The sequence below is a fragment of the Talpa occidentalis genome, unplaced genomic scaffold (genome assembly GCF_014898055.3).
Source record: "Talpa occidentalis isolate TD23 unplaced genomic scaffold, MPIMG_talOcc4v2.1 talOcc4.10, whole genome shotgun sequence".
Classification (NCBI taxonomy): domain Eukaryota; kingdom Metazoa; phylum Chordata; class Mammalia; order Eulipotyphla; family Talpidae; genus Talpa; species Talpa occidentalis.
This window is the reverse complement of record NW_023600993.1, coordinates 85,917,427-85,939,776: the sequence shown is the minus strand read 5'-3', so window position 1 is coordinate 85,939,776 and position 22,350 is coordinate 85,917,427. Positions and strand designations below refer to the sequence as shown.

General features: G+C 42.8%; 1 protein-coding gene and 1 pseudogene across 1 annotated transcript in view; one reads left to right on the top strand and one right to left on the bottom strand.

Annotated features, from left to right (window-relative positions):
• Window positions 1–22,350, bottom strand: part of PIGU (phosphatidylinositol glycan anchor biosynthesis class U) — a 92,422-nt gene that overhangs the window by 12,419 nt on the left and 57,653 nt on the right. The window contains exons 8-11 of the mRNA XM_037496567.1: window positions 12,794–12,948; window positions 11,236–11,379; window positions 7,844–7,968; window positions 2,280–2,422 (exon numbers count right to left, since the gene is read on the bottom strand). Coding sequence (XP_037352464.1) covers window positions 2,280–2,422; window positions 7,844–7,968; window positions 11,236–11,379; window positions 12,794–12,948 — 567 coding nt within the window. The remainder of the gene's footprint in view (window positions 1–2,279; window positions 2,423–7,843; window positions 7,969–11,235; window positions 11,380–12,793; window positions 12,949–22,350) is intronic.
• On the top strand, window positions 21,004–21,741 carry LOC119237536 (39S ribosomal protein L30, mitochondrial-like; annotated as a pseudogene).

Here is a 22,350-nt window from a genome sequence, read left to right as displayed (position 1 = left end):
AAGTCTGCAAAGACACAGAGAAAAGACCCCACTCATCACGCCTGCACTGGGGTGGGGACGGATGCGGGCCCAGAGGGACTTTCATTTCATGTAAGTTACGTGTAAGTATTACTTATACTTTTTAAGTATAAGTTCACTTACACTTTTTAAAATACATTTTAAAAAGAGATTTTAAAAAAGTTAAAACACAAAGCCTAAAGGCACAGTCTGGTTTTTCTCTGTAAGTTCAGCCACTAACACAGTCCAATGGTGTGGCCTTTGGTTGCCACCCCCAGGCTCCTTTCCCCAACAATTCAGCTTCTCCAGCCTTCGGTGGCACCCAACTACCTTCAAACTTCTCCTGTGCCATTTTCAGAGACCCTTGTCTCTGAGCCACAAGGAAAAAGACATTATCTGGCAAGTTCCATGGATGCTTCATAATCACTGCAACTATAGTCCTGACCCACGCCTGATGCTAATGACCAAACAGCTGTAAACTATTTCAGGTCAGCGTGCCGACCTCCCCAAAGGTCCAGAGCCCTCCCATACTAGTCATCACTTTCAAAGGAAAAGGGGATTTCAGTAAAACAGAAGAGCTAGAAGAACTTTTGAGATTCTAAGTTGGATCCTGCAGACTTCTGTCTGCATGTGCCATAGGCAGGAGGTGCCGAGCACCCAGCAATAATAACCTCTGTGTCGGGCCTCCCCTGGTGGTGCAGTGGTTGAGCGCTGGGCTGCGAAGCTGCCCGCAGCCTCTGCAGCACTGGTTCGATCCCCCGGCCACAGGCGAGGGTCCCACATGGCGCGACAGACCTCTCCTGCCGCGCCCACTGCTCCCCTCAGCAGTATGTTTCGTCAGTCTGCCTGTACTGTTCCCCGCTCTCGCTCTGGTGAATTCTCTCACCCTCCTGTGCTTCTGACTATACCCAGTGCTTGTATAAATAAATAAATAAATCTTAAAAAAAAAAAGAAAAGAAAAATAATAACCTCTGTGAAGGCAGAACGGGCCCTCTGGGCTGGTCCCACCAGGCTACGTGGGCCTCCATCTCTGTTACTGCTGTTCACAAACCAAGATAAATAGCTGGGCCAGACATTAATAGTCCAGGAGTGTCCACAGAGGAAACACCAGCCCTCTCACTCACTGCAAAAAGCCCTAATGCCTTTTGTTGCCTTCTTGTTCATAATCTCGGAACAAGACTGCCCCTGGGACTTATTCACCAGGACGATCAGTCCTTCCAGCTCACCATGCTTCTCATCCAGTCCCGCGTGCACAGGAAATGCCTGGCTGCGCCAATGCCACTGAAATGGTGCATGGCACAACTGATTCTCATAAGGCCTGGACAGCGAGGAAAGAGCTGACCTGAGAGAACACAGGACAGTGGACGAAGGAACTTCAGAGAAGTTTGCTTGGCCACTTGCAACAGAATCTCTGGGAAGTTTATTTAAAAACACAAGTTCCTGATGCTGTTTCCCACATCTATTGAATCAACATCTCTGCAAGGAGGACCAGGGAATCATCTGTTTTTTTTTTTCCCTTTAGACAACCAAAGCCATGTAACTGCGACAATCACAAAATGACTACAAGATTTAAAACTCACTAATAGGAAATCTGCCTTTGTAACAAGCTCCCCCATGAGTCTCATGCTTGAGAACCCTGCTCTAGTGCACCAAGGAGAGGCTCTGTCCAGGGCAAAGGGAGGTTGGAGTTTCCTGCTGGTATTTTTCATTCTGGGACCCCCACAGCCTCCTCTCCCCATAATCTCAGCTACACAATCTCTTCTCTGGACTCACCCAACAGTAAGACCAAACTATGTTTTACCTCCTGCCTTTGCTCCTGCTGGTCTGGAGTCTGAGAAGCTCCTTGTCCCTGCTCCCACTACCTTTCCCACTCTCAAGAGGCACCCATCTTAGACTCCAGAAGCCAAGGCACTGTTACAGAGAGGGTAGCCTCAGAAATTGATCCTTCCCTGAATTTAGTTATTGGTCCCTCTGATGAAAATGGGCAAGAGAAAACCTCTGGCCCCTTAGTTCCCATTTGTAAAATAGAGATAACACCATCTCATTGGCTTGGTGTGAGAACTCAGAGGCCATGGCTCAGTGTGGTGCCTATAAATATTAGCCAGACTCAGTTTTCCTTGGCTCTTACTTTCCTATCTTCTCTACCAGACCATGGGCTTCTAGAGGGGAGGAACTGTCCCCTCATCCAGGTTGACATCTCTCGCTTGCAGAGCTTAGGGCCTAGATCAAATGTCTGAGGCTATAAAATGAATCCCTGCCCCCTCAATTTCCATGACTCTTACCTGCCCAACATTGAAGGTCAGTGTGATGGCATAAAAGAAATTAGAGTTGGCACTTCCTGCATAAATCCAGAGATGCCACAGGACAGGGAAGAGCAGGGAGCAGACGATAATGATGCAAGTGAGGACAAAGATGTTTCGCAGGACTGCAAAGACAGACAATCACAGTTAGTGCGAGAGATTCTCTTTGGGACCCTTTCCTTGCTGTGATGGTGCCACAGGATGGAAAGGCCCAGGGAGAGCATGGTGCTGCTTCAAAGTAGAACCCCCCTCCTCACTCAGAGGCACCCGACTGCCAAGAGGCAAACCTCCGACCCTTGAGTCAATGTTCCCCACGGCCAAAGCTGGCGGCAGGTCCTAGATTTGCACTCTGTATCTCCCTCTGTGGGCCTGGCTGGCTGAAGATCAGCTATGGTTGGCAATGGAGTGAATTCTCTGGGTGCAGCAACGAGATATTTCAGCAAGACACTGCGTCTATACCTCATCTCAGAGGGTCCCAGAGTAATTCCTCCCCTCTCCCAAGCAGGGTGCTGTCTGACCACATCAGATCATGGCTGGGAATAGCAGCATGAGCTTGTGGAGCTTAGTGCCCCACAGTAAGTTCCTATGGTGCCACAGGCCCAGGTCTTGGGAAGACATTTTCTATCCACCTTAATTCATGTCTTAGTTCCCCCCTGCCTTGCTCCTCAAATGTCCCCCACTCTTCCTTAAATGATTACACAATCTCTTCCTGACACCCTCTCTCTCTGACATTACCCCTCCACCCCCCACGCCCCATGCTCCCTAAGGCCCAGGGATGACCTTGACAGTGGTCCATGGGCAAGCCGGAGCTGATGGAGGGGAAGGCAGCATGACTGTAAAGCACAGGCTTGGCCTCGAGAGACCTTGGTTAAAATTCCTGCTCTGCCAGCACGTTTCTCTAAGTCTTGGTATCCCCATCTCTAAAATAGCATGAAAATGCCTACTTCATAGGTATATGAATTAAGATATTTGAAAACCTGGCACAGATGTATTACTGCAGGTACTGGTTTTCCTTCTATTGCTGCTGTCATAAAACTTACTACAAAACTTAGTGGCTTAAACAATATATCTTACAGTTCTGAAGGTCAGAAGTCCAAAATGGGTCTCACAGGCTAAAATCAAAGTATCTGCAGGGCTGCATTTCCTCTGGAGGTTCTAGAGGAGAATCAATTTGTTTGCTTTTGCAGCTTGTTGAGGCTGCCTGCGTTCTTGGCGTGTGATCCCTTCCTCCTTCAACCAGCAGATTAAGTTCTCACATAGTATCACTCTGACCTCCTCTTTTGCTTCCCTCTCTCACCTTTTGTTTGGAAATAGACTTACGTTTTAGAGCACTTTTAGGTTCACAGCGAAACTGAATAGAAGATAGAGATTTCTTATACACACCCTGCTTCCTCTTCCGCCCTGCTTCCTCTTCCGTGTCTAGGGATTCTAGGGATTATACTGGCCCTTCTGGCTAATCAGGGCCAATCTCCGCAGCTGAAGGTCCTCAACTTAAAGGTCATTTGCAAAATGAAATCACGTGAGGAGCCCAATCCAGACTAAGAGTTGCCACGGATGGGGCCCAGGCATCCATATTAGTTTCTAAAAGCTTCCCCAGTGACTCCAATATACAGCCAGGGTTGCGAAACATTGGATTACAGACCCTTATCAAATAAGAGGCCCCTACCAGTCCACAACAGAGGATTCACTGGTCAGAGTCAGAGTGAGAACAGTAAGGACAAAGTAAACCTGAATACTTGCAACTTAAGGTTCCTTCTTTATTGAGAAATAAGAGCTGTCTTTTTGTTGCTGGTTGTTGTGAAGTTTTTTTTTTTTTATGAAATTTGGATGAATGACTGATAGCTGGCTGTACTGATTCATCAGCAAAATAAAAAGTTGGCAATTCTGTCACCAGAGTTCTGTGAAATGCTAGTGGTATGTGAAACCCCACAATTTGGAAATACTGGTCTGGAAGGCTTGTAAAGCCAGCTTCCTGATCTGAAATTTCCATGGTTCTGGGTTTTCAAAGCTGAGTAGGTAAAGCCCTGACTCAAGCTCCTGGGACCTCTCAGGGAAAGCCTCTGGTACATGCTTCCAGAATAAGAAGTCTGGAAAGAGGGATATTTGCACTGAGAATTATTATTACTGTTATTAATGTTGTTACTATTAAACATTTCCTAGCCTCAAGAGCAGAAATCTATTTACCATTCCTCCACTCCAACATCACTAGTTACATATCTCCATGGGTCTTTCTGATCCCCTGGAAATTATTATATTATTTTAACTGAGTAACACTGGTTTACCATGTTGTTTGTGTTTTAGAGGTCGCTCCTTCCTGGTGCTGTTATCACGCCTCATCCACCACCCACAGACCGCTACCATAATCCGCTGTGCTCTCTCCTCTCTTCCCCAGTCCCTAGAAATTATTTTGCTGAAAAGAATATACACTATTCTTAAAATAAAACTGGGGCCTGACAGCCCAGGTGGGTTTTTGTTCCATGCCTTTAGCCACACCGGATTTCAGACAGGGTGACAAAAAGGTGACCAAAGTGCATAGTAACCGAGCGAGGCTCACAGGCAGTTCCTGGGTACAATGACAAAGAGTTGCAAAGATACACTCTCATGTGCCTGGAGGAATGGTCACCAGCAATCTGTTGGCTTCTGGTCTGTGGTGACCTTTGCAGGAGCAGGGAGTTGCTGCTCACTCTTGCTGGCTGACGGGCCAGAGGATTAAGGCTCTTTGCCAGAGCAAATGGAGCTGGGGACCCAGGGCACAGGACAGCTTGTTCCAGGCACCAGGAGGTGTCAGAGATGTCGGAGTCTAATGAGATGAAAGGGTTCGCCCTCATCAGACTTACTAGGTCAGACGGAATCAGATTCCCCACTACACTCACTTGGTGGCTTATCTAATCTTTGGCTCCACTACTGACACTTCAGGCGAGTGACTCTCCCTCTCTTAGCCACAGGTATTCAGAAATAAAATTCCACTTGAAAAGCCCTGTCCATAAGGAGGGGCACAGAGGGGTCTTAGGGACTTCAAAGGTCGTGGTGATGTTCCCATTTCTTAAACTAGGTGCTAGGTTAATGGGAATTTATTGTGTTATTCTTTCACGGTATTGTTTTCTTTCTATACACTGGCTAGTAAAACAAAATGAAAACACACACACACACACATGCACTCTCTCTCTCTCTCTCTCTCTCTCTCTAGCCCTTTGGTAATTGGTTTTCAGCTCAACCACTGCAGGCTGGCACTGGCTCTACCAGCAGGCTGCTCCCTAACACCACACTTGTGTGTCTGTATGACTCATCCTGGCCCCAAGCGCCACAGAGTCCCAGTATTTGGGGCCAACACGCAGGGAAGGGCCCACATGCCTCTTTCTCCGCCCACTGAACTGGACAGGAAAACAAAAAGGTGAATGCACCAGTAGGCATGTTCGCACTGGTAACTAATATTTAAACTGAATTTTTAACCACATTAAAAGTCTGAACACATTGACACTTAAAGACTTTCCAAAGTCTCCACTCGTAGGTCCAAAGAACCAGGAATGAAGACACTCCTGGCTGAATATAAAGATTCACAGTTATCAAACTCCAAACGGCTACTGCAAGTGCAAATATTCTCTGTTACAGGAGTTGGGTGTCCAAAGGTGGCAGCCAGCGCTGGCTGCAGGACCTTCAGACAAGCTGATCTTGCTCAGTAAAACCAGCAACAGCATCTATTAGATCACCCAAGTTTCTGGAAACCTCATCCTTATTTTCTGTGCCTCATCACCCCAGAGGGCATAAAATAGCTCATTTCAAGTTTTGGAAACTATGTTTATTCCAATGACTTGAATGACTCTGGCTACCAAGCCTGAAGCTTTGATCATGCTGGAGCTCCTACCCACCCCACCACATAATTATCACTGATGATAATAACTGCAGTGCTATTCATATATATTCTTTCTTAAATGATATATATTCTGTACACCTGACAGATGGAAAAATGGGAGGCTCAGAGAGGTTAAATGATTTGCCTAAAAACACACAACTATAAAAAAATAAAAAAATAATAAAAAAAATTAAAAAAAAAAAAAACAAACAACACACAACTAATAATCTGAAAGGCAGGTTTCAGACTTAAGTCTGTCTGGCTCCAGATTATTCAGCTATGTGGGATAAAAGGTATTAACTGAGGGAGAGATGCCCTGTGTGGACAGATAGTTAGGGAAAAACAATTTTACTTTTGAGGAGAGGGCCAATATCCCTAAGATCCACCCTGGTGCAAACTGGGGTATATCCACACATTTGGTGGGCTTGTGACTTGTCAGCAATCGCTCTGCTAAGAGGCCCGAGGTTGACTGAGTCTCGCTGGACTGGGTGATTCTTGTCTGTGCAATGAGGATGTTGCAGGCAGAGAAGCTACTTCCTCCTTTCAGTCAGGCTGGACTAGTCACGGCCCTACAGGCCATCACCTGCAAGAAGAGCCCTGACTTGGCCCGCCCACCCAGCTGTTTACCTTTGCTCAGAGGCCCACTCTTACAGGTAAATTTCTTTCTGGCAGCTGGTCAGTTTCACTTCCTGGTTGACACCCAGACAGGCCCAAAACAACAACAAAGACTCACTTCCTTTGAAGACTGCCTTCCCCTGGTTCATTCTTGAACCCTGCTGGGCACCCATGGTAGGCAAGGAAAGTTCAACAGCTCCCTTCCCATTTTAGAGAATGAAGCAGTGTTGGGCCATTGACACTAGCTTATTTAGGGAGGCTTGAAATACCCATCCACAACTCACTCATCTGTGAGTTGTTCACATCAGGTTTGATCCTGGAGACCAGAGACACAGGCAATGGAGTCATTATGCCTACCAAAGGATGCTCACAAACACTGGAAAGAACCCACATCAGGGGAACACTGGGGGGCCTAGGAATCACACTAGATCCCCCTACACTATCTTCTGAGGGGAGATGGTTTGAACTTAAAGGAGTCTTCAGAGTAGGCAGGAAGTCTAATGTTTATGGTCCTTTGGGTCCAGCACTGGTTCAAAGTTCAAGGTCTCATGCTGCACTAATATAGTAGCCACTAGCCAAATATGGCTTCTTAAATTTAATTTTAATAAAAAATTCAACTTCTCAGCCACTAAAGTGGCAACTCTATTGGACTGTGCAGATACAGAACATTTCCAGGATCACAGAAAGCCCTTTGGGCAGAGCCAGCTAGGGCTCCAGATCTGGATTCTCATCCCAGTGCTTCCCACATACTAATCACTTGACCTTGAACAGACCTTTCAGTTTTCTACCTTTCAGTTTTCTCAAAGGCTGGTGTAGAGATAAAATGAGCTAGTACATGTAATACTCCAAGAACCATATTGGTCAGGTACATAGTAGGTGCTCAATAGTTACTTTTATCATCATCACAAGTGCACAACACCCAGGAGGTAAATACTGAGCCTCATGTTACTGCCTCTCTAGAGTGCTTCTCAGTACAGCAGATGCCTAGTGCATGCCTATCAATCCCTTTTCCCCAGCTGTTTTACCCACGGGCCAGGCAGATAGACATCAGCCACCATGGGGTTAGAGGTGGAGTACTCACATCTGTAGAGATGGTTCCACACGGGGAAGAAAGCCATATACAGGGCCACATCCCCCACCGTCGGGTAGGACTTGAAGATGGAGATGATGGCAATCTGGATAAACATGAAGAAGATAGGGTGCTCCCTGGGGCAGGGCAAGGTAGACAAACAGAAAGAGAAATATCAGTCAGGGACCAGGGCCCACCCCAAGAGACTTTTGACTCCATTCTGAGAACCCAAAAATACTCCCTAGGGAACACAGGCAGGGGCTTGCTCAGCTACCCACAAAATATGAGGCTAAAACCAAATAGAGGAGCAGAAAACTGGGGGGACTCAGAAATGCCCAGAGGTAGCGAGGCGGGTGCAGCAAACACTAGAGAAACAGCCCACAGAGACATTTCCCATCAAGCCCCAGCCTCTACCAGCTCTGGGCCTTCCCCCAGGAGGCACCCAGGAAGAAAACAAATGAAGTCAGCACTCTTTATTACTGGGCTTAAATGACTGCTTGTCAGAATAATTAGGCAGTCTCCCTTGCCAAAGGCCCCTCTGAAGACTGGACTCAGGGCGGAAATGCCTCCTCACTGATGCTTTTTTCACTGACAGCATAGTTATGGGGTCCATAGAACATGAGCTATGATGAGCTCCTTTCCAAAAAAGAGAACTTAAAACTGCATACAGCTTTTTGTTTCTTAAGGGCCTGAACTGGAGTTGTTACCTTTTCCTGAACCTCACTCTGTGCTAAGTTCTATGCTTTTCTTGCTTCATCTCACATGAGTCTCACTATAACTTAACTAGCCCTCGAGGTAGGCAATACTGTCACCCACACTTTGCAAATGAGGAAACTGAATTCCAGAGAAGGTAAATGAGTTAGTAAGAAAAGGAGCTGTTTGTCTCCAGAACTCCTAACCACCTCTGATACTGATCCTGTTCTCCTGAGTGGCCAGCACCATCACAGGTCTAGTTAGGGAGAGTGGGGACAGAGCTCAATCTCCAGTGCTCCTCCAAAAACTGACCAAATGCCACAGGGAAGCTAACTGAAAGAGGTCAGATGGACACCACACACCCTCCTTGGCTCCCCCTAAACAACAAGCATGTGGCTCATTCCTGGATGCTCAACTCATGAAGGTTTTCTTCAGAGGTCATTGGCATATTTGTCTTAAAAGCAAAGGTCAGATGACTCAAAAGGTATAAATCTGAGATGTGGAGACAAACATGCACACACCCAAACATGCCACTGCTTTTACATAGCAAAATTTACAAGCAGAAATTTAGCTTGACAGTCACATCATCCCATAGTCTCTAAGAAGGGTTCAGCAGGCTCAATGAAAATCTTCTTAAACACATTCCACATCATTGCCTGGGTGTTTTAGGTAGCTGGGAACAGTGATAATATTTCTATGAAAAGGACAGTAGATGTGTGGTATTAAAAATCAAGGAGACCAAGGCCTCCCCGGTGGAGCAGCGGTTGAGCGCTGGGCTGCAAAGCTGCCCGCAGCCTCTGCAGCGCCGGTTTGATCCCCGGCCACCAGGGCGAGGGTCCCACATGGCACGCAGACCTCTCCTGCTGCGCCTGCTGCTCCCCTCAGCAGTGTACTTCATCAGTCCACCTGCTCTGCTCTCCGCTCTGACTGGTGAATTCTCTCGCCTTCCCGTGCTACTGACTGTACCCAGTGCTTGTATAAATAAATAAATCTTAAAAAAAAAAAATATCATGGAGACCAGAGGGCCTCCCTGGTGGTGCATGCGGTTGAGTGCAGAGCTGTGAAGCTGTCCGCAGGCTCTGCAGTGCGGGTTCAATCCTCACTGTCTGCGGAGCAACCCACATGGTGTGGCAAACCTCTCCCTGTCTCGCCCACTACTCCCCTCAGCAGTGTATTTCCTCAGTCTGCCTGTTCTGCTCCCTGCTCTGTCTCTGGCAAATCCTCTCACACCCCACAATCTGGCCTATACCCTGGTTCTTGTATAAATAAAATAAATCTTTAAAATCATGGAGACCAGAACCTCCTGTGACACTGCCTGGGGCGGGGGTGACCAGAAGGGCCCTGTTCTCACAGAGCTAGCACTGAAAGTAAGCACCGAAGGGATTGCAGAGTTAGTGGTGCTTCATATCCAGGCAGAAGAGGTCAGCAGTGAGGGAGGTCAGGTATCTTCATATCCTCTGTCCCCATAAGTCTGAGGCTGTAGCTTGGGGGGCTCACACGACAGTGGACCCACTGTCTACCCAGGAGCTAGCTGTGGCTTTTACTCTGTAAACAATAAAAGCTTCTACACAGAGCTAGGAAATGTGCTCCAGGCCTCTGCTTCTCTCAGCTCAGGTGCTACATCTGACCAGAACAAGGGTAGGAAAGGTGAACCACAGACCACTGGAGAGCTTGAGTGGACAAGACTGTCAAGAGTTCTACAGTCTGCCAGAACAAGGAAGGATGGTTTTCTGTCAGATTCCAGGCTGAGGCTGTGTCATGAGAAGGCATCATCAGCTCTGAGTTTTTATGTAATGAGAACCAATGGTGAACTGGCCATGGAGAATGGCAGGAAAGTTAGAGGTAGAACTCAAGCTCTTGAAATCTAACTCTCTCTCTTACAGATTTTCTAGACAATCTAAGCATAACTGTCAGTGCTTGTTGGCATGTTTTCCCTTCTGTGATTACCTGGGATAGCAGAATCATTTCTAGAGGTTACTACCAGTGACCTCTCTCAGGAGTCTGTCATGGTAGAGGCTTAAGCATAGATTCTGGAGCTAGACAAGCCTGGGTCTGAATCCCAGTTTGTGCTTACTAGCTATGTGACTCTGGGAAAACTGTTCCAATTCTCTGGGCATCAGTGTCCTCAACTATAAAGTGGGAGTCACGATAATAAAATAATGCCTTCCTCCAATAGCTGCTGGGCGGGTTCAGTATAATTACAATTCAGAGAGTCTAGAAAGCTAGGAGGGAGCAGGGCTCAACAAATGCTGGCTCTCTTACACTGCAGAAGGGGGCTCCCTAGAAAACCCTTTTGAGGGGAACTGATCAAAAGATTAATTACAGCTACAAGTGACCCAACCATCATATCTTGGAGCCCCTCAGATAATCTGGCAGTGGGCCACTCATAGAAGACATCAAACAAGATCCACTTTTCCTAAAGACACTCCCCCATGTTACACCCTTGCTCTAGTGCAAAACAGTGAGTCAGCTCAGCAGCAGCCAACTTTGGGGTTAAATACCCCAAAGTGAGGAGACCACAGGAAATATCAGGGCTTAAAGCACCCTCTCTGAAGTCTGCATCGGTGTGTGACTATTGCTGGCAAAGGACACTGGCACCGAGGCAAAGATGGCAGAAGCTCCCAGTGTGAAGACCACCTGTAAGGCTCCCGGGCGGCAGGGAACACTCAGATGGCTCTGTGGACGAAGAAGCAGCAAGTCGAACCACTTACTTCAGCTTTATGGCTAAGGGGATGGTGTAGAAGAAGACGTTGATCTGAAACACGCATACAAAGAAGAGGCTGAAGTGCTCAAACATCTCTGCAAAGAAGTACCAGAAAAGACCAATGTTTGGAGTGAGATCGGGAACAGAAAGTCTGGAATGAAGAAAACAAAAGGAGAGAAAAAAGAAAGCAAAGTTATAAATGATCTCCTTTGGCCTGGTTTTCTCCTGAAGACTTTGGTCACTGCTTGGCAGCCAAGGATCTTTGTCCTAACAGAGATGAGGGGCTCTCCAGGTACAATGAATACAGGTAATTAACAAAAAAAGGAGGGGGCAGAGACACAGAGACTAATAAACTAAAATCGGTAAGAGCTAATCCAAACTCTGGCATGAATCAAAGACCTAAAATAAAGCAGTGATTCATGCTAGAAATCAAAAGTCCAGGCCCTTTTTACCACCCAAATGTAAAACCAGGAGATACTCAGTATTGTAACTAAAGAGGAATGGGTTTTAAATAAACAGTATCTATTTTGGTCATTCTAGAGATTTGCCTACAGGAACAGACTAAAAGGTCCTGCTCCTCCCTGTTCCTGCTCCATTTCCCCAGTAGGAGCCAGAAGACTGAAAGCTTGACACTGCAGAGACCTCTGGGGGCTTGATGAACCATGGGAAGGTCTGGCTAGGATCCCAGACCTCATCTGAGAAACATTTAACTGGGAAACTCTTTGTCCAGCTATATTAGATAAAGATCAGCTGCAATTCTGGTTCTTCTAATAAAACTCACATTATATATTTTATTTTTTAAAATACAGAGTTGAAACTGATGTTATTTCACAATTTTAAAGAGATAACAACTGAAATATGGAGAGGGAGAAATAGTAAAGGCTCTTGGTCAGACTTCACTGATCCAGGCCTCCACACAGGACAAGTTTGCCTCCTGCTGTAACTATATCTCCTTTCCTGTGAACGAGGTAAGGAACACAATTTAGCCCAGCCAGAAATCAGTAAAAGATTTTAACCAGAAAGTACAAAATCTTATCCAAGGGAGAGCATGAAGAGCTGAAAGTTACTAAGTTACTGTTAATCAGGATTTAACACAGCTCTGCAGTCCAGAATCCCCAAGGGGTGTTCTGCGACTCCAGACTCGTGCCCTGCCCTGCCAGAATGCCTATCACTCACTGAGCTGTGAGTTCTTTAAGGCTTGGGCAGCAACATCTCTCTTGGCATACCCACAGAATTCATACATTCCTAAAGGATACTCTTGAATTCCACTAGATTGAAGGAATGTCCTAGACCAGGGATTCTCATGATCAGTAGCATCAACATCACCTGAAAACTTGTTAGAAATACAAATTCTTGGGCCCTATCACAGACTTACATAATCAGAACCTCTGTGGGGAGGGCCCAGCACTCTAGATGTTAACAAGCCTTACAAATGAATCTAATGCACACTAAAATTTGAGGACCACTATTCTAGATATTCCCTATGCACACTTCTCCCTCTAATTCCATGTGAGCTGTAAGAACCAAACTACATTTCAAAATTTTCTAATGAGGTCATTACTTACATGAAGCCATAGACTGCAGGGATGAAATCCCAGGAGCTGAGAAGGAAGAAGGAGAGGCAAACAATTACCACCAGGCTTCCCACGTACATCATGGCATACTCCCAAGAGAAGATCCAGAAGGCTTTGCTCTTCACTTTCACAGGGATGTACTGCCGCTAGGAGTGAAGGCAAAATGATACATTTAGGGACATCAAGGATAAAGAATGGTTATCAACTTAAGCTTTAAGATAATACCTGCAAAATACAGGAAAGAATACAAAATACAAAGAAAAGTTTAAAATCAAAGGATGGAAAAGATATGCTAGGTAAACACTAACCAAAAGAAAACTAGCTTAAGTTACAATTTTTTTGCCAGACAAAAACCAGATTTTAATGTAAAATGTATTTCAGAGATAAAAATAATCCATGATGATACAAGGTTCAATTCATCAGAAAGATTTAATAATTCTAAACTCATATGTATCTAATAACATAGCCTCAAAATATAAAACAAACATGAACAAAACCGCAAAGGAAAAGTACACAAATATATCATCAGTCAATAATTGGTAGAACAGACAAAAAATTAGTAATCAAGTAGAATAGGAATAACACACAAAAATTTTGATCTCCTAAAACATGATACTTATACAGAACAGCATACCTAATACACGGAAAATTCACATTCTTTTAAAACATTTTTAGGACCAGGAAAATGAATATAAGAAAGTGAAAATCAAAATCAACAAAAAAACTATGAACCAGAGACACTTTTTGAGGGGTGGGGGGCGGGAGGGGAAGGATTGGGGTCAGAATGGGGCGTTTGCAATTGTATGGGGGAATATAAAAATAAAATTTAATATTTAAAAAAAAAAAAAAATAAAATAAAACATTTTTAGGGCACTTCCAAAGACTTACCACCTACCTAAATTATGCCATAAAGCAATGTTTTTTAAAAAAGATTTATTTAGGGCCTCCCCGGTGGCGCAGCGGTTGAGCGCTGGGTTGCGAAGCTGCCCGTAGCCCCTGCAGAGCCGGTTCCACCCCCAGCTGCTCCCCGTCCACCAGAGGAGGGTCCCACATGGCGTGCAGACCTCTCCGGCCGCCCGCTGCTCCCCTCAGCAGTGTACTTCGGTCCTTCTGTCTGCTCTGCTCCCCGCTCTGGCTCTGGTGAATTCTCTCACCCTCCCGCGCTTCTGACTGTACCCAGTGCTTGTATAAATAAATAAATAAATCTTTAAAAAAAAATTTATTTATTTATGCACACAAGAACTGGGGTTCAGGCCAGAAGTGCGGGGGGGGGGGGGGGGGAGTGAGAGGACTCACCAAAGACAAAGTGGGGAGCAGAACAGGCAGACTGACTGAAATACACTGCTGAGGGGAGCAGCAGGCGAAACCTGAGAGGTCTGCTGCGACATTGGTCAGCTCCCTGGCCTGGGATCAAATTCAGGCAGCAGTGGTTGGCTGGCAATAGCTTGACAGCGTGGACTTTAACCCCTGTGCCACCAGGGAGGCACTAGAATGTTCTAGTTCTTGCTAAGTATTTAAGGTTAATATATCTTGTTGTCTATAACTTCCTTACAAATGAGTCAAAGGGAAAAACACATATATTGACATAGATATAGAAAATGTGGCAAAATGAAAATCTAAATATAGGGTATTTAATATACTACTTTTTCAACTTTTCTGAAAGTATAAAATATAAAATTAGGAAAATAATTCAAAGAGAAATGGAAAATTTGAATGGTACTATAACTATTAAAGAAATCAAATTAGTAATGAAAAAGTTTTCCCATCAAGAAAAGAGCAGGCCCAGCTAGCTTTACAGTAAAGTTCTACGAATATTCAAGAAGCTAATGAATCTAATCTTAGATTAACTCTTTCACAGCAAATACTTTAAGCCTGATACTGAAGCCACTTACCAACACAAGTATAAAAATACTAAATATCTAATATTTCAACAACATGGGAAAAAGATGATAAAGTGGCTTAACCAGATAGTGTATTTAAAAAGTCAATGTTAGTTCAATATAAGGAAAACTATTAATATATGTATCACACGCAACTTAAACATAAAAAATCCTACTTGTATCTTTATACAGAAAATAAAGAAATTTAACCACTCATGATAAAAATAACAAACAATAATTCAGTTTAGTAACAGGATATAATATTAACATATAGATAGCTTTCATATGCACAAATAATAAACACTAGAGGACACAAGAGCAGAGAAAATCACATTTATAGTATTAAGTGATATTAAAAGTTAGAATTAAATTTAATAGGAAATGTGTAACAACTTATTCAAGAAAAATTTTTAAGTACTCCTGAAAGACACAAAAATACACTTCAACAAATGAATAGATGTCCCTGTTTCTTGTTTAGAATGATCAGTCAGTTCTTAGAAACATGTCAGTTCTTAGAAAAAGAACAAGAAAACCAGGCCTCCCTGGTGGCACAAGGGGTTAAGTTGCAGCACTATGAAGCTATCAGCAGCCACTGCAGCACAAGCTTAATCCCTGGCCAGGGACCTGACCCACAGGGCATAGCAGACCTCTCCTGCCTCACCCACTGCTCCCCTCAGCAGTGTATTTCAGTAGATCTGCCTGTTTTGTTCCCCACTCTGTCTCTGGTGAAGCCTCTCACACACACTGCCCCACACCAACAAATCTTTAAAAAAAGAACAAAAAACCCAAAAGCAAGTATTAGGAAGAAAATAATTAAAATTAAAGCAAAAATAAATGAAATACAAGTCAAAAGGACAGTATGTATAAAAGATCAATGAAAACAAAACCTAGTTCTTTCTAAAAATAAACAAAATAGTAAACCCTTAGCTAGGCTCACAAAGAAAAATGGAGAAAACTAAAATAATGAAAGAGGAAAACCCATTAATGAACGAGGAGAAATTACACAGCAGAAATCCAGAGGATAATAAGAGAGGTTATTAGGAACATTTATATGCCAAAAAGTTCAACAATCTAGATGAGATGGACAAATCCTTGAATTATGCCAAGACTTAATAAGGAAGAAATAGAAAACTTAAGCCAATTATAAGCAAGGAAACTGAAACAGTACTCAAAATACTATCAAAAAACAAAAGCCAGGGCCTCCCCTGGTGGCGCAGCAGTTGAGCGCTGAACTGCAAAGCTGCCCACAGCCTCTGCAGCCTGTTTGATCCCCGGCCACCGGCGAGGGTCCCACATGGCGTGCAGACCTCTCCTGCCGCGCCCGCTGCTCCCCTCAGCAGTGTATTTCGTCAGTCTGCCTGTTCTGTTCCCTGCTCTGGCTCTGGTGAATTCTCTTACCCTCCCGCACTTCTGACTGTACGCAGTGCTTGTATAAATAAATAAATAAATCTTAAAAAAAAAAAAAAAAAGCCCAGGAACAGATGGGTTTACAAGCACGTTCTACCAAACTTTCAAAAATGAACTAATACTTACTCTGTTTGAATTCTCTCTAAAAATTGAGAAGGGAATACTTCCAAATACATTTAATGAGGCTGATATCACAAATATCAAATACAAAAATCAAATAAAGACAACATAAAAGAAGAAAACTATAGGTCAATCTTTCTAATGAACACAGATGCTAAAATCCTCAATAAAAAATTAGCAAAATGAATCCAATAATGCATCAAAAGGATTATACGCTATGCCCCAGCGGGATTTATCCTGGACACACAACAGATGGTTCAACATCTGAAAGTCAATAAATGTAATTCACCACATCAACAAAAAGCAAGATAAAAACCATATGAGTATATCAATAGATGCAGAGAAAGCATTTGATAAAGTTCACCATGAATTTATGATGAAAGCCCTTGAAAAACTTGGGATAAAAGGAACATATCTCAACATAAAAAAGCCATATGTGACAAACCCACAGGAAGTATCATTCTTAATGGTGAAAAACTGAAAGCCTTCTCACTAAAATGCAGTACAAGATAAGGATGTCCTCTCTCATCACTGCTATTCAACATAGTACAGGAAGTCCTAGATAGAGCAATTAGGCAAAGGAATCCAAATTGGGAAAGAAGAAGTAAAGCTATCATTGTTTGCAGATCATGTGATAATATATAGAGAGAACCCTAAAAATTCCAGGGAAAAATAAAACAATAAACCAATTTGGTAAAGTAGCAGGTTACAAAATCAATACACAAAAATCAGTTGTCTTTCTATATGCAAACAATCACCTGAAGAGGAAGAAATTAAGAAAACCGTCCCATTTACAATTGTACCAAAAAAAAAATTTAAATACCTGGGAATAAATCTAACAAAGGGGGTGAAGGACCCACATAAGGAAAATTATAAAACACTGTCAAAAGAAATTGAAGACAGAGAAATGGAAAGATAGTAGGAATGGAAAGATCCCTGCTCATGGATTGGAAAAAAATCAATATTATCAAAATGAACATCCTACCAAAAGCAATTTACAGATTCAAAGCAATTCCAGGTCAAGGAAGAAAAACATTCTTTTGCAGCAGGACAGATGGAGCTGGAAGAGTTGATGCTAAGCGAAATACTCAGAAGGAAAAAAGATAAATATTGGATGGTTTCACTTATATGCGGAATATTGAGAAACCAAATAAAGGGTCAGACAAAGAAAAACCTTGAAACCTGACCATAAATAAGAGGCATCCATGAAGGGAGGGGATGCAGAGGTGAGAAGAGGGACAAATAAGGGGTGGGGGGAAGGGCTGGGAAGTGGACTGTGGGTGCTTTGGTGGTGGGAGAACTACGGTGACCACACCTGAGTGTGGAAAAATTGACAAAATTCTAATAAAGTCTGTAGTTTAGATAATATTACATAAATGTTAATTTTTGTTATTGATAATTATGCTATGGTTATTTAAGTTTAACATTAGGGGAACATTAGGGGAAGTGAGGTGTTAACATTAGGGAAGTGAGGTAAGTGATAGAAGAAAAGCCTTCCTATAAACTACTTTTGCAAGTTATTTTTTTAAGTTTAAAATTGACTCAAAATGTAAAGTTTTTAAAAATAGAGAGAAAACTGCTGCCAGATTGGTTAAAAAAATACTTTGCAGATAATTTTAAAAATCAGAGAATTCTACAGTATATGTATGCTGTATGAAAGACAGCACCCTTTGCTTTTAACCTTCATAAAATCAAGCATGCTAATTGTGATGTTAAAGAAGTTTGTAATTATTAAAATTTTTGGCTGCTTATTCTTAGAGAATTGTGTTAAAATCTGATAGCTGGTTTATCATTTTCTCCTAGTTGTATCAATTTTTGTTTTCTATATTTAAAGGTTGTATTAGTTGAATACAAGTTTGAATTTTCAAAAATAAAGTAAAACTTTTAATCAAACAAAAAACTGAACCTTTAATGAGATACTAATACAACCCACCAGAATGGCTAATATTAAAAAGACCAATGCCACCAAACATTGGTAAGGAATTATTGTAAACTAGAATCATTTTTTTAAAGATTATTTTTATATATTTATGCATACAAGAACTGGGATACAGACCAAAGGTGGTGGGGAGAGGATTCACCAAAGACAGAGTGGGGAACAGAACAGGCAAGTCTACTGAAATACACTGCTGAGGGGACAGGATGAGAGTGTGGATGAGATAGGAGAGGTCTGCTGTGCCATATGTGGGTTAGCTCCCCAGCTAGGGATTCAACTCAGGCCTGACAGCGCTGAGACAAATGGTGGGAGTGCTCCCTGCACCACGAGGGAGGCCCAAGACTCTTATTATTGGTTGGTGGGGGTGTAAAATAGTACAAACACTTTGGGAAAATGTCTAGCAGTTTCTAGTAAACCTAAACATACACATGTTCCTATGTCCCAATAATTCCAGTCCTAAGTATTTATCCAAGAGAAATGAAAATGTAAGCTCACTAAAAGACATGTACAAGAACGTGCACAGCAGCTCTATTCATAACAGACAGAAACTGGAAACAGGCCAACTTTCCAACAATAAGAAACAGATAAACAAAATGTGGTATAGCTACACAACAAAAAACTATCCAGAAATAAAAAAGGAAATCACGCAACAACATGGATGAATTTCAAAAATAAACTGACTGAAAAAAGCCTTATACAAAAGAGTTATCTCGTTTACCCCATTTATATAACGTTCTAGAATAGGCAAAACCAGTCTGTGGTTTAAAAAAATATCAGAACAGTTGTCCCTGAAGGGACAGGGTGGGAAGTAACTGGGAAGGAGCCTGAGGGAACATTCTGTGACTTGACAGGGGTTTGATTACTCAGGTCTATGCAATGGTATACTTAATATTTGTATACCTCATTGTATGTAAATTTTACCTCAAGCAAAATAGATTGTAAATAGATAATGAGCTTTATATAATGATATAGATGCTGAATTATTTAGAGGCATGCATGACATATGCAACATACTATGAACTGCATAAAAAATAAGGACTAATTGATGAATAGAAAAATGAATATGTGAGCAAATTGGTAATTTTTTAAAGATTTATTTTTATTTTTATAATTTATATATACCAGAAGTAGGGTGCAGGCCTGAGGTACAGGGGGTGAGAGGCTTCATCAGAGACAGAGTAGGGAGCAGAACAGGTGGATCTACTGAAATACACTGCTGAGGGAAGCAGATGCCTAGATAGGAGAGGTCTGCTGTGCCATACGTGGGTAGCTCCCTGGCCAGGATGGGGATCAAACTCAGGTGGCAGGGGCTGGTGATAGCTTGAAAGAACTGAGACTTTAACCCCTATACCACCAGGGAGGACTGCAAATTGGTAACGTTAATGCTAGAATCTAGGTGGTAATTAAATGTCCATATTTGCTCTCTTTTTAAAATTCTTCATTATAAAATGGTGGGAAAATATGAAGCTAAGTAAACTGTTTAGCCATCCACACACACGTGGTAAAATTCTTAAGGAAAGCACAAGAATGATTAAAGTAGCTATATCTTCTGGGGTAGAGGGAAGGAGATGCAATGAGAAAGGGGAAGCCACGGGGCTGCAAAAGTACTCGAAATAATATATTTGTTAAGTAGAGTAGTGGGAACACTGGTCTTTATTTTATTATACATGTTATTATAAAATAGAGATAATTTAAAATGAAGAATTACATTTGAGGCAGATGGAACATCATGGGCACAGTCCTAAGGTGGGAAGGAGCTTGTCACATTGGAGGACTAAAAAAGGCCAGTGTGGCTTGAGGTGTATGGAGAGGGAAGTGATACAAGATAAACCTAGAGAGGTAGGGAGTATTCAAATCAGAAATTATACAGGATCTAAGCCATGTGGGTCATAGGTCTTTACATAGGTTCTTTTTTTTTAAAGATTTATTTATTTATGCATACAAGAACTGGGGTACAGGCCAGAGGCGTGGGGGGTGGGAGGATCTACCAGAGACAGAGTGGAGAACAGAACAGGCAGGTTGACTGAAATACACTGCTGAGGGGAGCAGCAGGCGAGTCAGGAGAGGTCTGCTGTGCCATGTGGGTATCTCCCTGGCTGGGGATCGAACTTGTGCTGCAGTGGCTGCGGATTGCTTCATAGGTTGCGTCTTAACCCCTTGCACCACCAGGGAGGCCCCTACATAGGTTCTTTAACAACTGCCTTGGAAAAGTGTGGGGTGGATGAGGGTTAGCTCCCTCTACACTCTCACCACAAAGAGAACAAATTCCAGACCAGATTATGGCACACTTATCCACATTTAATAAACAAAGACTCATTAGCAAGCAGGTTAACAAACAGTTCACACAAACTATTCTAGAAGCTAGCTTAAACTATCCCCCAGCGCTCAACCAATGTGCCACCGGGGAGGCCCCCTTTTTAGTTGTTACAATCATCACCTGAGAGAGGTTTACTCAAGACAGAAGTGACAATATCTCAGAGTCAAGGTTCTGTTGTTCTAGGAGTCACATCAGACAACCAGAAATTCTCCTAACAAAGGACTGATTAGGAATTAAGTCTCAGGCACCATATCCAAGGGATGAAGTTACAGGTCTTCCTAGATTCTTAGTGCCTCTTCATCTAAGTAGGATGTGTCTCGAAAATATTTTAGACAATTTTACTTTTTTTTAATACTTCAATTTAACCACCAAGTTTATGTCTAATATTTATTCTGCTAGTTAGTAAAATACTAATCTAGCCTACAAAAACCCAATCTGCTCCTCACATTTATTGTGCTAATGAGCAAAAGCATAAATCAAGCTACAGAAGTTCAGCCTGAACATTCAGCAGTCATTGCCCTAGGGAGAATAGTCACCATATATGGCAGGGATTTTGTGCTCAGGAGTCCAACAACCCCCTAGACTACAGACTGTGACAAAAGGTGTGGAGTCTCTCATTTGCACAGACTGATTTGTCACAGATTTACCAAGTCAAAAATTTCAGATAAAGGGCCTCCCTGGCAGCGAAGACGTTAAGTCTCAGCACTTTCACGCTATCACCACTGCAGCCTGAGTTTGATCCTAGTCAGGGAGCTGACCCACATATGGCACAGCAGACCTCTCCAGTCTCGCCCACTGCTCCCCTTAGCAGTGCATTTCAGTAAATCTGCCTGGATTAGAAAAAGCACATACTTTTCAAGTTCATAAGAATATCCCTTCAGTGAATGCAAAACTGAAAGTAATTAAATATTTGATAAGAATCAAGCACCCAAACCAAAAGGAAAAAAAAAAGAATCATGCACCTACAGCTGCCGCAAGGACTTCCTGCGGAGGAGGACTCAGTAACAGGTGCCTCAAGCACTAGTGGTAGGCTGGCACCTAAGTCCTCTGGACTACAAGGCAACTAAGTCCAAATGCCGGAGCAGTTTCAGATTAAAAACTGGAAATCATTTTTGTTTAAAGATGGTGAGAAAGTGTTTTCATTAAAGTATAAATTGTAAAAATAAATTAATAAATCAATCAAACTAGAGAACTGAAGAACTGACAGTAGCTGCCTATGGAGTGTGGCCTTTCTGTTCTACAGCTAGAGGATCACTGTGGGGATTGGGTGCTTCATTAAAGTAACTCAATGCCAATACAGGGGAGAATAAGGGCACAAGAGACTGTGGTGATGGTTCATGGGTGAACTGGTGATGGTACTATTACGCGGAATACACCTGAAAGACCACACAAGCATACATTGTACAAAAATGAACAATGATGTAAAATACATCAAAAAACCAGTAACTCAATGCCCCTTGAGTTTAGTTTGAAATTAACTGGCACATATACACTATCACATGGTCTACGCATAAGTATTTTAAAATAAATCTAGATATAGGGCCTCCCTGGTGGCACAAGTGGTTAACTCAGCATTATCAAGCTATCAGCAGCTAATGCAGCACGAGTTTGATCCCCAGCCAGGGAACTAACCCACATGGCACAGCAGACCTCTCCTGTCTCGCCCACTACTACTCCCCTCAGCAGTGCATTTCAGTAGATCTGCCTGTTTAGCTCCCCACTCTGTCTTTGGTGAATCCTCTCATCCCCACTGCACCTCTGGTCTACACCCCAGCTCTTGGGTCCATAAATAAATAAATAAATAAATAAATAAATAAAATCTTTTTAAAAAAAATAAAATAAAATAAACCTAGATATTATAACTCCATGTGTAAAGACTTTAAGGAGA